Raw genomic sequence first — 14,944 nt, forward strand, 5'->3', positions numbered from 1 at the left:
CGCTGGGCCGCGAAGAGGACAATGAAATGGAAAGTTCTAATTAATTGCACCCCATAAATCATGCCCAACAATGACGAATAATTACGGGACAATGTGTCGATGAGTTATGCGTGCTGAGGTTTGGGCTTGACTCGGTGGACAGCTCCAAGTGTGCAGTGGATGCTCGTACTACTAAGAGCGGCTCCAGCTCACTGGCTCTGCACGCCAGTGCATGTGGCCACCGGCCAGCTAATCAGTGCAATGAAGATCCACTTCAAGATGCCAGCGCTGCTAATGCGTATGATGAAGCATTGTGTTGAAACTGCAACGTGGCATTCGGAATTGTCCCTCGGTTTGGGTTTTGGCCGCGGCACGATGGAGCACTTTGGAGCATTCTGGGCCTCATTTTACAGGATTCACAGCATTTTCAAAATGCACAAAATCGCGAACCGTGCACGCCAAGCGTATAATTTGTAACCGTTTTTATGACACCAACGACCCTTAGTGCTAGTGGCAATAAATGGCCGTTAGATCGGTCCCCTATCCCGGATAAGATACCATCGAAATATGGTCAAATTTTAATCTCCCGTTTTATGCTTCAAAACCACCATCCGGCCGGTTAACGACAGCGGAACCGAGCGTTCAAACGCCGTTTCGATAATCCGTTGCCCGGTGAGCTGCAACAGAACGGGCCGTTGCGAAATCGTTTCCCCATGATAACGATAACGGCGCAGTTGACGGCAGTAATAGAGCGCCGATTGATAAATCGGTTGATAGCGAATTCGATGTTTTTCGTTGCGATGCGATGTTTTAATCTTCAAAAAGGGGAGCACAACCAGGTATATAAACCGTGGCGAATCGATTCCGGTGATAGTTGTTGCCGTAAAATCGAAATGCGTTCGCTACTCGCACTACCGCTTTTCCTAGCCCTGGCGGCAGGATCATCCCTGCAGTTTGATCGTTATTGGAGCGCCGAAGAGGTTTGCCGTCTTAGGGAAAAACATCGCGCACAAACATAACGGATTTTCTTCCACCACAGATTCGGATCTATCTGAATGAACTGGCGGCCGAATTTCCGACCTATGTCAGCATCAGCTCGTTCGGCATCACCAGCGAGAACCGACAGATTTGGGGCCTCAATATCAACGAAAACTTCGACCTCAGCCGGCCACTGGTCATCGTCGAGAGTGGATTGCGTGCCCGTGAGTGGGTTTCGCCGATGGTGGCATGCTCCATCATGCACGAGCTGGTCGAGCATCACTACGAGTTCGAGGAGTTGCTGGATCGTGTAAACTTTTTGATTATTCCCCTGGCCAACCCGGACGGGTACGAGTACTCGCGCACGGCTAACCGGGCGTGGATCAAATCACGCACACCCAACGGAAACGGATGCTTCGGAACCGACCTGAACCGCAACTTTGGATACCGGTGGAACACCGTCGGTGGTAGCACGGATGTAGGTGAACACTGCCGTACCTTCGCCGGGACCGTTTAAGTCATGTCCCTTTCGATTACAGCCCTGCTCGGATGAGTACGTCGGAACGGGTGCTTTCTCCGCACCCGAGACCACCGCCCTGCGCAACATGCTTCAGAGCAACAGCAACAGGCTAGCCTTGTACCTCAGCATTCAGGCGGCAGGACAGATGGTGCTGTACCCTTACGGACACAGTGCCATGACTAATCCGGACAACGTGGTCCAACTTCGAAGCCTCGCTAACGACGTGGCCCGTACGCTGATGAATCAGAACGGGAAGATCTTCACGGCCGGCGGTGCTGGACTACTGCAGTCGCCTGCCTCCGGGAGCAGTATCGATTATGTGGCCGGAACCAACCACACGGACTTGGTGTTTACGATCAAGACCCGTAGCGGTGGTAACTACGGTTACGATATACCGGAAGCGGAACTGGCCGAAGTGCTAAGCGAGACGACCCACGGATTCCTGACGCTGGCAGAGTACGTGGCAGGCCAGTGACACCTGAGTGCGGTATAAGTGATGGCCGAAATGTTTATTCCAATTTGTGTTTATCTTTTATTTCGCCATCGGAGTGGCAAAGAAATGTGAGTGTGCAAGAAAAAGGACCATTCGATCGGCCATCCTTCTCGGGTGCAAATTTCCCACGAGCATAATAAAAATAAATTATCAATACATATCCTCGACGCTGTCCATCGGTGAGAGGCGCTCCAAGGCACGAGCACCGGAGAGCAGCACGCATACTTCAAAGGTTGCGGTCCCGGGCAAGGGAATCCGAGATAACAAGGGCATGACCCTTTCGGGGCCGTTTTTTTGCGTTCTGTTCCCATACTTCCACCCGGCAGATCCGGCCACTTCCGTTCCAACTTGGAACTTTAAAGTGCTTTCTAGTGAGGTTTGGTGGTAGTTTCTTCCGCCCAAGATTGAAGTTTTATTTGCCACGTTTCGGGCTTTCTCCTTTTGAATGTTTCCCCATTATTGGGCCACTCTGCTCGTTTGTGGTCGGTCGCCCTTTTCTTTCGCCATCGGAAGATACGCCATCTTACGACAATATACTGTAAACAAGATGAGGGCCAGTCCCGCGGTCGAGGGCCCGCAAAACATCATAAAACATCACACCATCGCCGTCGCCACGCTATCCGATCCGACCGAGGGGTTAGGGGGTCTTTTATGTTTCTCTTTCTGCACCGTAACATACGTAGACTGTCTGGGCTTTCTTTTTTTGTCGACAACCCGTGCGGCTTCTATCGACGCCGGCAGACGAGAGTTTTTCCTGTTCCGCTGTCGAATGTGTCGGATGGGTTTTTCCTCCCTTAAAACGTAGCCAACGAAAGGGGATCAAAGATGAATACGACCCCCGATTCCTTGCACGGGCCGGCAGTGTTGCCAAACTTCAGCTCTTGTCAGCCGCTATCCTTGACGTGACGTTCTTGGAATGAGATAGATCCCAGTCGATGATCAATTATGTAAAATCTAATTGTTTTTACAACTTCTTATAAGTCTTAACTTTTGATGCATTTTAATCAGCACTGTGAAACTGGCAGCACTGACCGAGTGATCCCCATTCGGCATCGTTTTCCCCGGGGGGGTCGCCAGTGGCTTTCATCGTTTCGTCCGCAAAGGATAGAAACACCACACAGGCCGAATTTATCTCTTTATAAGCCAAGTAGGGTTTTATGATATGTGAGGTGGTTACAACCGAAGCCCAAGCGGCGAAGGCGGAAACATATTAGCAACGTGGCACCAACTGACGTGGGACGGCCGAAGGCTCAATGTATGGGAACTCGGGAACTTTTCCAACTTATCCCACCGGCCAACCCACTCGGGACGCGGAGGGTTACGTTTATGCTAATCCCCGAAGAAGGGTGACCCGGGGCGGAAAAACGGTGCTTGGGGAATATGCTTTCAGTCGGTTGAATTGATGCAAATTGAATGGTTTCAAGTGGGCGGCAGTTCGGCAGTCCCAAGTTGCTGTCCCAGGTTTGCGGCCGCGATTTTAGGCGAATTAAAAATGATTTTTGGTGTGATCTACTTATGTTGCGAAATTTTGAAACATTTTCACCCCCTTCAAACTAAATCCCTTCAGAGGCACATAAGTGAAGGATTTAGTACAATTGTTTATTTTTCTGTCGCAAACTAAGTAAGTAGTTTTATAGTATACGAAATAAATAAAAAAGTAAATAATGATGAGCTTTTCATTACACTAAATTTCTTAATGAGTGTGTTTCCTTAATTACTGTAATTCGAGGCAAATAAAACTACATTACAAGGCAATGTTGTTAACTCTGTAAAACAAACAAAACCCGTCAGCAACTGAATCCGAAATATTAGCACCACTAAAATCAGAGAAACGCTGTTGAGGGCTACAAATATCCGACGGTAAGCCGTAAACCCCCGAAAAACCCCACAAAACCTGCCCGATGCCTAACTTTCGATTGTCTCATAAATATTAATGGAAGCGTCAGAGGTGCAAACGTCCTGCCGGAGGCGTTCGTGAGAACTTTTCACTTACCATCCCTTCCTAGACCGGAAGGAGGCCCCGGTTGACGGTGCGGTTGAATAATTGATTAAAATTTATCGTGAAATTCAATATCGAACATTATCGAGTCTATTACTTTGTGCACTTCCGGTGAACAGATTGCTTGATTTACTCGCTCTCACCTCACTGCGGTGGCGGCGGCGGCGGCAGGAGGCTGTAACAGCAGCGAGTGTCCCACCCGATTCCGTGGCCTCCGGTCCGAGAAGGAGCAACTTTTTAAGCCTACAACGGGTGGGGACCTCCGGCCATCGCCACGTTGGTAGCAGACTTTTCCAACTATTCTGCCACCGGCTTTTTTACCCCGAGATCTCCGACTCTCGTTGCTTTCGAAATGACAACAGTCCAATGCCAGCCCCGGCCCATAAACACAAAAGACCATCGGGCTGCACAATACGACAAGGACGGCCGGTCCGGAAAGGAACCGCCCTTTTTTCGCGCCCCGAACCGTTCGCGGGCGGCACATTTTTCGCAACAAGGCGTGCGAAATGAAAAGTTTTCCAACCTTTTCGCCACAGGCCGCAAGGGGGAAACTTAGAAACCGGCCGCCGACCGGCCAATGGCACGATGGGCCGGCGATGGAAATATGGCAGCGCGCCAAGAAACGCACCGGGATAGAAAACAATTACGTGATAATAAAAATTTATACCTCGCATTGTCCGGAGCCGTCCCGTGCAGAGCGAACAGACAACGGAATGGAGTGAAAAAAGGCCGCAACACAAAAACGAGCAAAATCACGGTTTTATGCTGCGTGCCAAACTTTGGGCCGAGCGGCAGAGCGAAAAATACGATCATCTCCAGACGAGGGCCCCAGTTTTCGTGAGCCATTTTACAGCCGGCCATTGTGTATTGTGTGGTGTGTTTAACTAACGACCGATATTGTTTATGAGCCACAACTGGCCCGGTAACCGGCGCATTCGCTTTGTGCCGCAGGTAAACGCCTAAATGTATGCAATTAGTTAATTCCTCCATTTAAATGCATAAAAGTATTGTGGCTCTCCATCTGATCACGTTGTTTTAACGGTTTGTCGTTTGCTCCGAAGCTGGTGATAAATCTGCTTACGTACGGACGTACGTTATCACTACAATCTCCTAGCAGTACTTTACGTTGGTGTACCACGAGTATTGGTGTCCGTCCGCGAGAAAGTAAATTGTGTGTCCGCAGGGTCACATTTGACAACGACAGGCTATTAAAAAGTCGTTAACGATCCGTGTTTAGCGCCTATACTTCCGGCCAGTGGACTAGCTCGTTACAAGTGCGGTCGTCCGTGCCCTTTCCGATCGGACAACACCAAGCGAAACCGATCGGCAGATAAGGCAGCCCCCGTCGCGGGCCGAAGCTTCGAAGCTAGGAGCAGGTATATACATGCATAAAATAATAATGAATCTTTTTGGTCCATAAACTGTAAAATTGGTCCTTTCAATAACTACTTTGAACGGCGTTAAAATATTCGTTGGTGTTTGAACGAATCAGCACCAGGAAGATTGGCTGTGTTTACCGCTGTTGACACACTCGCGACGAGCCGGTATAGGATCCGCATGATAACGATTTATGCTGATAACGATTGCACCTTTTTATTGCATTACTCAATGGATTTGCTTGTGCAGTTTATAACCGATTCACCGCAAGTAGCGCATTACGCACTGATAAGCGATCGGCGGTTCTTGAGGAGTATCAAGACACCGTCAGAGTGCCAGCGTACTGACCAAAAACTTTAAACAACACGAACGTATCGGCAGCCACCTTCGACAGCTCGGTAACCGGCAGATCGAACCCGTCCAACCCACCGCCGGTCAGCTCGACCGTATACGCATACGGGACGCCCTCGCTGTACACGTAGTCATCCGAGGCCCCGGAAGCTGTGTACAGCACGTCGGCCGAATTGCCCACTTCGTACTCTGGTCCACCGGCGGCGACGAGAGCATCGCGTGCCTGCTCGCCGAGGCGCTGTAAATCTTCCCCGTTCGGTGCGTGCAGAAAGTCGTAGCCCCAAGGCCACAGGATCATCTCGCCATACGTGTGGACCGCCAGATAAACACGGACGGCACTCTTGTACTGATCGAGCAGCGCCATCATGGCTTGGGTCTCCTTTTGCGAGGATTGCACGGTCCCGGCGAACGTGTTCGAGCACGCGTTGGTCGTCCAGTCCCACTGGAAGGGGAAGTTGCGGTTCAGGTCGACACCGTAGCAGAGCACGTTGTTCGGGACACGGTTTTTACGCCACAGCCGGTTTGTCTCGTGCGTGTATCTGTAGCCATCCGGGTTCAGCACCGGTATGATAACGTAATCCGTGTTGTCCAGCTCCGCCGCGTACTGGTCCGAGTGCTCGACGAACTCGTGGATCATGTACATTACCGACATCACACCGGCCCATTCTCTGGCGAGAAACAAAGATCCCTGCACGTTACGCAATCTGTCGGACGAAACGGATTGGAGATATCGCGTACCTAGCGTGGATGCCTCCGTCCATGAAGACAATCGGGCGACTTTGATCGACGTCTCCGTTCCTCGAGATAGTGATGGCCTTGATCAGATTTCCCTCGTGCGTGGTGCCCACATCTGATACGCGCACCAAGTCACTGTACGCCAGCTCTAGCTCCGCCAGATAATCGTAGATTTCTTCCAACGTCCAATAGTGCTCAAAATCGATCGTTGCCATCGAGTTAGAGTCTCGTCTGGTGCGCCGCAGATGGTTCTCATTCCGACGGTCCTCCTTGTCCAATAGTCTGGAAAATAAATTAAATCCCTCAATGCTAACGATGCAAGGGATACAATGGATGCATCGAAATTTCTAGAAACGTCTTACTCTTGGACATCTTCCACCACCAGATCGTACTCCACGTCAAGTCGGTCGAGAAAGTCCGTGACGGCTTTGCGTTCGGCCCGAGGTACCATCACACGAGCCTGTCGATTGAGTTTCGGTGCGTCCCAAAAGTCTACATCCTCCTTCAAACGCCACTGAAGCAGCTGCGAAAGCTGATCCTGCGTTTCCGGATGGACTGTATATATCTCGTACCTGCGGATTAGAACGATTTTAATCACACCGAGTGGGAAATGATTAACCTATGGCAACACTTTTGCATACTCGTGATAGGAACCGGCTTTCGCAAAGGCCAAGGCCACCAAGCAGCCACCAAACACCGCAAGCAACTTCATTCTGTGCTCATCGACGGTCAAACTTAAACTGCGGAAATCCGAAGCCGTTAGCGCACAGTATAACTCGCATGCCGGCGAAGCCGTTGCCGCAAACTTATCACAACCAAATCATTATCGATTGTAAATGGTCCTGATTGGTTAAACGTCTCCCTTCTCGATAGCCGTATCATTCGTATCACATCATGAACGTATCTGAGCAACGTATCAGTGGGTCAATATTATTACAAGACATACTGAGATCTACCAGAAGCAACAGAAACTGTACGACACATATTGAAATCAGCGTTATCAGCAACGCAATCAGCTGTTTGTGCGGAGCGATAGAGTGTTTAATTTTATTCTCCATTGTATTCACATTTTATCGCCATTTATTTATTAGCCCTCACATCATCATCATTTGAATTTAGAATAACACGATGGTTACGCGTTGTTGGCCATCGTGCGGAAGATCTGGAATGTTTGAGATGCAACAGCCATGATCTGGCTAGCAGGAAGGTCGAATCCGGTAGATCCTCCTCCAGTTAGCTCGAGCGTGAAAGCGAATCGGGATCCAATCACTCCCGCAGCGTAGTCATCGCTGCAACCATTTGCGGTGTACAGGATCTCGGCACTATTGCCGACCTGGTACAGTGGCCCACCGACGGCAGTGACCGCGCTGCGGGCCTGCTCTCCAAGGGCAATGTGAGCGGCTTGGTTCGTCACCGGGATGAAAGGCCAGGCGTATCCATACGGGTACAGGATCATATCGCCGTACGTGTGAACAGCGAGATACAGAACCATGCTCGATGCGTACTGCTGCATGACCCGGCTCAGGGCTTGAGTTTCCAACTCCGAGAAGGCGGCCGTACCGGCGTACGAGTCAGAACAAGCCTGCGTTGAAGATGAAACATCAGATGAATGACTGACTTCTCGTAGCGATATCACCGTTTGTAACTCTGCCTTACATTGCTCGAGAATTCCCACATGTACTCCCAGTTACGGTTCAAATCGATACCAGTGCACAGGATGGTGGCCGGGAATCGGTTCTTGCGCCACATCCGGTTATCGGTGTGCGAAAACTCGTAACCATCTGGGTTGGCGACGGGAATGATGATCCAGTCTTTGTTCAGCAGGTCCGCGTAAGAGCTCGAGTGTTCCACCAATTCGTGAATCAAGTACACCACCGACATCACAGCAGCCCATTCTCTACACAAAAAGTAACCGACAAGGATCGTTGGAGAGCTATTTTGACAGCTTCTTGAAATCAGACCTACCGTGCATGAATACCGCCATCGATGAAAACCAACGGCTTCGATCCGGCCACACCGTTGTTGGTCGAGATTGTAATCGATTTGATTGGACGCCCCAGGTGAGTGTTGCCAATCGTAGCCACACGCACCAAGTTCGGATAGTCTCGTGCCAACTCGTCCAAGTAAGCATTGACCTCATTACTCGTCCAAAAGTGCTCGAAATCTACTGTTGACCGACCGGATGCAGCCTTCTGCCGGCGGTACTCCCGATCGTACTCACGTTCCGCCTCAATCGTCCTGTTATCAACATTTCAACATTGAGAGATTACGCCAATCCTGTGACGATCGGCTACTTACGCCTCAACATCCTCGATGGTGAGCTGGTAGGTGAACTTGTTCGCGCTCAGGAACCGCTCGAAATCCTTCTGGAGCCTCGGGGGGATCATCACACGGTAACCGGCACGGTCCCAGAAATCTACACCCCTCACGCGTTCCCATCGCTTCAGAATGGTATGCTTTTCAATGCTGTCCACCTGAATTTGGTACACTTTGTAGCTAGAAAAAAAGATCATTCAGTCTCACACGCCACTTGTCCGCCAAGAGCCAAACTCACTCGCGGTAGGACACCTGCTCGGCCGAGCCACCGTGGCTCAGCACGGCCAGGACCAGGGCGGCCAGAAACACAGCACAGAACTTCATCGTTTGCCTGTCAGGAAACCAACAGTAAAGCGAAATGGAAGCAAATCGGGCGAATTTATACCTTACGCGCTATCGCCCCGTTCGTTTGTGGCATGATGAGAAAATCTGCTAATCTCTGACGTTCGACAAACCGTCGAAAATCCCACCAATTTACTAGCACAAAATTGGATAAGATTGATAGAAAAGATTGCTTGTGATCGTTCGTGTCATTGCGGTAGTAAAGTAGGAAAAAAAACTCTTATCAATAGATAACAGCTGCGGCTGTGGTGATGGATGTTGAAATCCAAACTTACAACTGTCGGACAATGTAAGTGACATCGTTTAATTGTTCTCTGTATAGATGCAATTAATAGGCATTTATTGTGAATGACTTTCTTAGTGTTAGTTGTAACGAAGAGAGCTTCCTAGGTAGCAGACAGAATAGGAGTTATCTTGATAAGGTAGGGATAAGGATAACGTCGGAAGTCATTGTCGGCATTGCACTGCTTTATCTGATAAACACATGCACTACGATCCTTCATATTGGGGTATAAAGCACTAGACATTATCGCTAAAACAATTGTCCTTCCAGCAATACGTGCTGTTTGCAGAAGGAGTTCGGACATCAGACGAATCGGACATCCAGTTTTCCGGTGCAGAATGTACTTAAAATATAAACACATTACACGCATGGCTAGACAGTCGGAGGGAAAAACGTGATAAAGCCCAAGCTGCACTTAATGAACGAATCGAAAACAACCCTTTAAATCGACCTGATGTCGCGGTGAGGAAAGTAGCGCTCTAATTGGCACACAAAGCCATAAACCGAAAGGTTTATCAACCCACTTCAGTGCACTTGAAACAGTGGTGATCGATGGCGAACTCCCGGCGATTTGAAATCACAACCACATGCCACTGGTCACTCTCGAAAGGGTTTCCCGCCTCCATTAATCGCACTGCCTCGTGCCGGTGTGGCCACTCAGCAGGTTTGTTCAGCTCCCCAATAATCACGAGGAGCAGCATCGAAAAGTGAGGGCACATTGCATATGGCTTATCGCAAAAAAACATCGGAAAATCGGCCCGACGGACCAATCGAATCCACATAAACCGAGCTTGAACCACTCTCCAAAGATGACCATCCTTTTCTGAAGTGGCAACAAATTCTTGCTTGAACATAAAACACGCTCGCCATCGGAGCAACGGGTCCAGTAGCAGCACGACAGTCATTCAAACTAGTCCAACATGGCTTCGCTTGGCCAGATTAGTACCTTGCTCGCCGTTTTCGTCCTAATTGGTTGTGCCGTGGCCGCTGAATCGAACCGCAACCAACTCTACCGTGGGTAAGTTGTCCATTTGGCTGTAAGAATAACGAATGGTGCAATGAAGCAGTTTGTTTTGCTGACCACGTTTGCTGAAGGACGACCGTTTCTTGCATATTGTATGTCGCTTTACTGTCCTTGTCATCGATTGATTGACCCTGCGAATGCGCTTCATCGATCCGCACCATTGCCAAGTCGTTCAACTCTCTCGGATCGGGAGATGGTTTCTGATAAGACGCCCAGCGCCGTACAAAACTAGAATCCGTTTGGTACCAAATTGAGTAACCGCCGTTAGTGAATCCATTCGGCGATAAGCATGGGCTGTGCATGTGAAAGTGAACGTGTTTATTGATTACGTTTTTGTTGATTGGTTTTGGTTTCTTGTTTTCGTTGCAGTTACAAGCTCTTCTCCGTTCGCCAGGCGAACCAGTGGTCGGTGGATCACCTCCGGCAGCTGCAACGCTCGAATGCTGAACTGGACTTCTGGAAGCTCGATCGGATTGCCGGCTCCGAGGCGCACGTTCTCGTTCCACCGTCTCAGCTGAAGGCTTTCGTCGCAGATCTGCTAGTGAACCGGATTGAGTTCCGCGAAATTATTCCCGACTATGGAAGGTTCGAAAGCTCGCCAATGCAGCGTCTCAGTAGCACCTACTTTCAACAACCATTTGTTTTTTTTCCGTTTCCGCAGGATCCAGAACAACTTTAGCTTCGGTTCGTCGCGATCCTCGTCAGGCAAGAGCCCGATCCTTACGAAGTACCTGCGTCATAAAGAGATGAACGACTATCTCGTGTCCTTCGCGAAACAGCATCCCGGCCGAGTGACCGTTTCCGAGATTGGAAAATCCTTCGAGAGTCGATCGATAAAGGCCATCACTATTCGCTCGCCATCCGATAAGTCCAGGCACCGTAACGCTTCGCAACCGGTCGTCTTCCTTGACGCGGGCATTCACGCACGGGAATGGGTAGCGCCTGCAACCGCCATGTACATCGTCCACGAGCTGGTTGAGAATGCCGCCCAGCACAAGGATCTGCTAGAGGGTCTCACGTGGACCATCGTTCCGCTAGTGAACCCGGACGGTTACGAATACAGTCACGAGCGGGAACGGCTCTGGCGCAAGACCCGACGCCCGTCCGGTCCACGATGCTTCGGCATCGATGGTAACCGAAACTTTGATTTCCACTGGTCCGAGATCGGTTCCTCCGACAGTCCGTGCTCGGACACGTTCCACGGGGAACATTCATTCTCGGAGCCAGAGACGCAAGCTATCCGCGACGAACTGCTGCAGCTCAAGGGTAGCTGCAAGTTCTACCTGTCGCTGCACACGTACGGCGAGTACCTGCTGTATCCGTGGGGGTGGACATCGGATCTTCCCCAGGGTTGGGAAGAAATCGAAGAAGTAGCCCAAGCGGGCGCTAAAGCTATCGCAGATGCCACCGGAACGCACTACCGCGTCGGCAGCTCGACCAACGTGCTGTACGCCGCGGCCGGAGGTAGCGACGACTATGCATTCGCTGTGGCCGATGTTCCTATCTCGATCACCATGGAACTGCCCGGTGGAGGACCCGCCGGATTTAACCCCCCGCCGAGCCGAATCGAAGAAATCGTAAAGGAATCGTTCGTCGGTATACGAGCGATGGCGCTGGAAGTTTCCAAAAAATACTCGTAAGGTCCCTGTAGCCGGGTCGAGGATGTTAGTAAGGAAAAGCTAGGAAAAGTAGTTAATAAACACCAAAACAAAATATTACAATAAATACAGAAAGTGTTTCAATAGACATTTCTTGATAGTATGTTTAAAACATTTGTCGGTAGTTCCTTCGGACGGAAGCGATAAAGTTAAGGCTAGTCATCGCTTTAAATAGTCTTTTAATGGTTTATGTGAACATGTTTTTTATACAATTAAACTAGTTTCAACAAACGTACCGTTTCTTCAGTTTAAGGCGCGTTTTGCTTTGGCCCGGTAGCGGTATCCAGCATTCCTACGGAATGCTACATTTTGTTAAATCAATGTCAACCATTTGATGGCACAGTAGAAGGTTGACCTTAATGTCCGGTTCTGGTTTGAAACTTTCATGAAATGCAATGTTATGGCAAAAGTTTTGTGGGGTTCCAAAGCTTCGGTGCGACGGCAAATGCGGTTCCGCTGTGATTAATCGATGAAATCGATTGAAGCTCCTTCGCGTAGCGGAAGGAACACGTGCGCGCCGTAGCGCGCCGTCAATCGAAGCTAGTAGCGTCAATGGGCCATCACCACTTTTCCTTTCGTTCCCTGGCGTACCCGTGGCGGTTCCGACTTGCGTTACAACGCCACCGGGTCACAGTGATGGAATGGTGCATGAGTGGTTCCTAATTCGCTGGAGCTAACCCGCTCCATTCGTTCCGGTTAGGAGTGGTTGAACGGGCCCGTTACATCGATTGGGTGTCGTGTTCCGTGTTGCTTTTTGTAGGTTGTTTTTCGCTTTCATTGATAAGTAAAGCCCGAAACCCACACCGTTCGGCGCGACCGTTCGTCTGCAGTCTGCTGCAGGCCGAGGAAACGGTTACACCTTCCTCCATCGCTTGTTTGCCGTCCATATCTGCTTGACAATCGTAACGGCCGACTTCGTGCGTTCTATTTTTTCGCGGACGGGGACCTTCCTTCTGTGTCCCTTGTAACCCTTCTGACGTGGCCCCGTGCGTGTGACTCGTGCCCAAATGCGGACTACAGCAACTGTCGGATTGTCGTCGTCCCCGTTACAGACCAATCTAGCCACCGAATATTTGTAGGTCCCGAAAAGGACACGATTTGCGAGGGCACTGCCTTCTTTAGTGCTTGTTTATTTTCCGATGAAGAAGGACGCAGGATGACCAGGACTTTCAGAGAAACCCACAGGAACGGAAGATGTACTGTAGCGCTAGTGAAGTGAACCCTTTCAAACGGAACTGGTGTTCCGTATCGGAGTGAATGGGAATAGCTACTGAGGCCATCTACCAAACTCGTCAAAGTTCTAAGCAATCCAAGTAGTCTACCAATGCCCTCGGTGTTCAACTTACCACTCCCCAGCCAATGTGTTCAGCTCGAAAAAGTTAACCAACACCCAGTAAATCGTAGCAAACCATGATTTTTTCAAACTCAAAGTAGTGTAGTGAGTCCAAGGCAAAATTGTGATCAAAGCTAGATTGCAACAATGGAACAATAGAAGCATAATACACTGTACTATTCGCTCTAATATTTCGAGTTCCCAAATTCAGCATGTCCTCACAACCTTCAGTATGTACCTCACAAGTCCTCGTTGAGGTAAAGGCTGTAAAGGAAAACGACACAAAGCCGTTCGATTCGACGAAGCTCTTTCAATGCTACCAAAGTCACGAAGCGATCAAGCAATATCTGGACGATCTGCTGAAGCGGTACTCGAGCAAAATTGAAATCTTCTCGTGTGCCGAATCGTACGAAGGACGCGAGATACGCACGGTTCGTATCTGCACAGACGTTAAGCAACAAACTCGATCGCCGGCCAGCCGGTGGTGCATCCTGATCGACGCCGGAATCCATGCCCGCGAGTGGATAACGGTTTCGGTGGCACTCTTCATCGTGAAGCAACTGCTCGAAGAGGATGCGATCAGCACGAAAAACTTTCGTCGCTTCGAGTGGATCATACTGCCCCTGCTGAATCCGGACGGTTACGAGTACAGTCGTGAGCATGTAAGGCGCGATTGGAAACCTTCCCACCACGGGTTCGCTGTATTGGAGCACTCAAAACACACGGTGGCATTTGCACAAAAATTAAATCCTCTACACAATTTCGCCACCGGACTCGTGCTTAACTATTGCTCCACAATGGTAAAACCGGAGGGGATCTTAAAAGTGGCTTAACAGTTTTCTAATTGCAGAACAAAATGTGGCGCAAGACGCGGCGACCGTTGGGAATGAAGAACCATCGTACCTGCGTCGGCGTCGACTGCAATCGAAATTTTAACGTCGCCTGGACGATAGGAACCACGCGCTTCTGCTCGCTGCTGTACCGCGGTGAGCGGCCGTTTTCCGAACGGGAAACCAAAAACGTGCGCGATCTGTTCCGGAAACTGCGACCTGCGTGCAAGTTTTATCTTTCGCTCCATTCGTACGCCAAAGCGATCCTTTATCCGAGGGCCTACACCAGGTACGTCGCAGGTTGTTGGACGATTCCAACCAACGGTCTCAATCGCATCTTGCCGACTAAGCGAACGTCTCCGCAGGACACTGCCACGCAACTGGCAGATGCAGCAAACGGTGGCCGAGGCCGGTGCGACGGCAATGCTAAAAGCGACCGGCGTTCGGTATCGTTGCGGAAGTGCTTCGGCGCTCCTGCACCATCCGGTCGGAGGATCGAGCATCGACTACGCACATGACATCGAGAAAGTCCCGGTGGCGCTGGTGATGGAGGTTGCCTCCAAGGGATTCCATCCGCCCGAAGCCCACATACAGCGCATCTGCGAGGAAAGCTGGATAGGTATCGGGGCCATGGTTAACTGTTTGGCCGGAAATTTTCGCAGCGTGTTGAAGGGAAGCGGCACGCTACACCTGCGCTGATGTGCGAAACACTCTTCTTTTGTACGA

At 50.2% G+C, this 14,944-nt stretch overlaps 4 protein-coding genes across 4 annotated transcripts; 3 read left to right on the forward strand and 1 right to left on the reverse strand.

Annotated features, from left to right (window-relative positions):
• Nucleotides 1-867: 867 nt before the first annotated feature.
• LOC131205968 (zinc carboxypeptidase A 1-like) lies at nucleotides 868-2,093 on the forward strand. Its single transcript, XM_058198299.1, has 3 exons — nucleotides 868-959; nucleotides 1,019-1,435; nucleotides 1,497-2,093. The coding sequence occupies exons 1-3, from the start codon at nucleotides 873-875 to the stop codon at nucleotides 1,950-1,952; spliced, it is 960 nt and encodes a 319-aa protein (XP_058054282.1). The 5' UTR covers nucleotides 868-872; the 3' UTR covers nucleotides 1,953-2,093.
• Nucleotides 2,094-5,546: 3,453 nt separating this feature from the next.
• On the reverse strand, nucleotides 5,547-9,072 carry LOC131215813 (uncharacterized). Its single transcript, XM_058210209.1, has 10 exons — nucleotides 8,987-9,072; nucleotides 8,731-8,928; nucleotides 8,398-8,670; nucleotides 8,089-8,329; nucleotides 7,569-8,014; nucleotides 7,324-7,336; nucleotides 7,074-7,237; nucleotides 6,795-7,004; nucleotides 6,436-6,714; nucleotides 5,547-6,365 (listed from the first exon to the last, which is right to left on the reverse strand). Exons 1-10 carry the CDS (start codon nucleotides 9,070-9,072, stop codon nucleotides 5,663-5,665), a joined length of 2,613 nt encoding a protein of 870 aa, XP_058066192.1. The 3' UTR covers nucleotides 5,547-5,662.
• Nucleotides 9,073-10,264: 1,192 nt separating this feature from the next.
• On the forward strand, nucleotides 10,265-12,097 carry LOC131205966 (carboxypeptidase B1-like). The gene is made up of 3 exons (XM_058198296.1): nucleotides 10,265-10,391; nucleotides 10,767-10,982; nucleotides 11,059-12,097. Exons 1-3 carry the CDS (start codon nucleotides 10,294-10,296, stop codon nucleotides 12,035-12,037), a joined length of 1,293 nt encoding a protein of 430 aa, XP_058054279.1. The 5' UTR covers nucleotides 10,265-10,293; the 3' UTR covers nucleotides 12,038-12,097.
• A 1,503-nt stretch (nucleotides 12,098-13,600) lies between these two features.
• On the forward strand, nucleotides 13,601-14,917 carry LOC131215815 (carboxypeptidase B1-like). The gene is made up of 3 exons (XM_058210210.1): nucleotides 13,601-14,050; nucleotides 14,239-14,507; nucleotides 14,584-14,917. Exons 1-3 carry the CDS (start codon nucleotides 13,601-13,603, stop codon nucleotides 14,915-14,917), a joined length of 1,053 nt encoding a protein of 350 aa, XP_058066193.1.
• The last annotated feature ends 27 nt before the right edge of the window (nucleotides 14,918-14,944 follow it).

The sequence above is a fragment of the Anopheles bellator genome, chromosome 1 (assembly GCF_943735745.2).
Source record: "Anopheles bellator chromosome 1, idAnoBellAS_SP24_06.2, whole genome shotgun sequence".
In the NCBI taxonomy this organism is placed as follows: Eukaryota; Metazoa; Arthropoda; class Insecta; order Diptera; family Culicidae; genus Anopheles; species Anopheles bellator.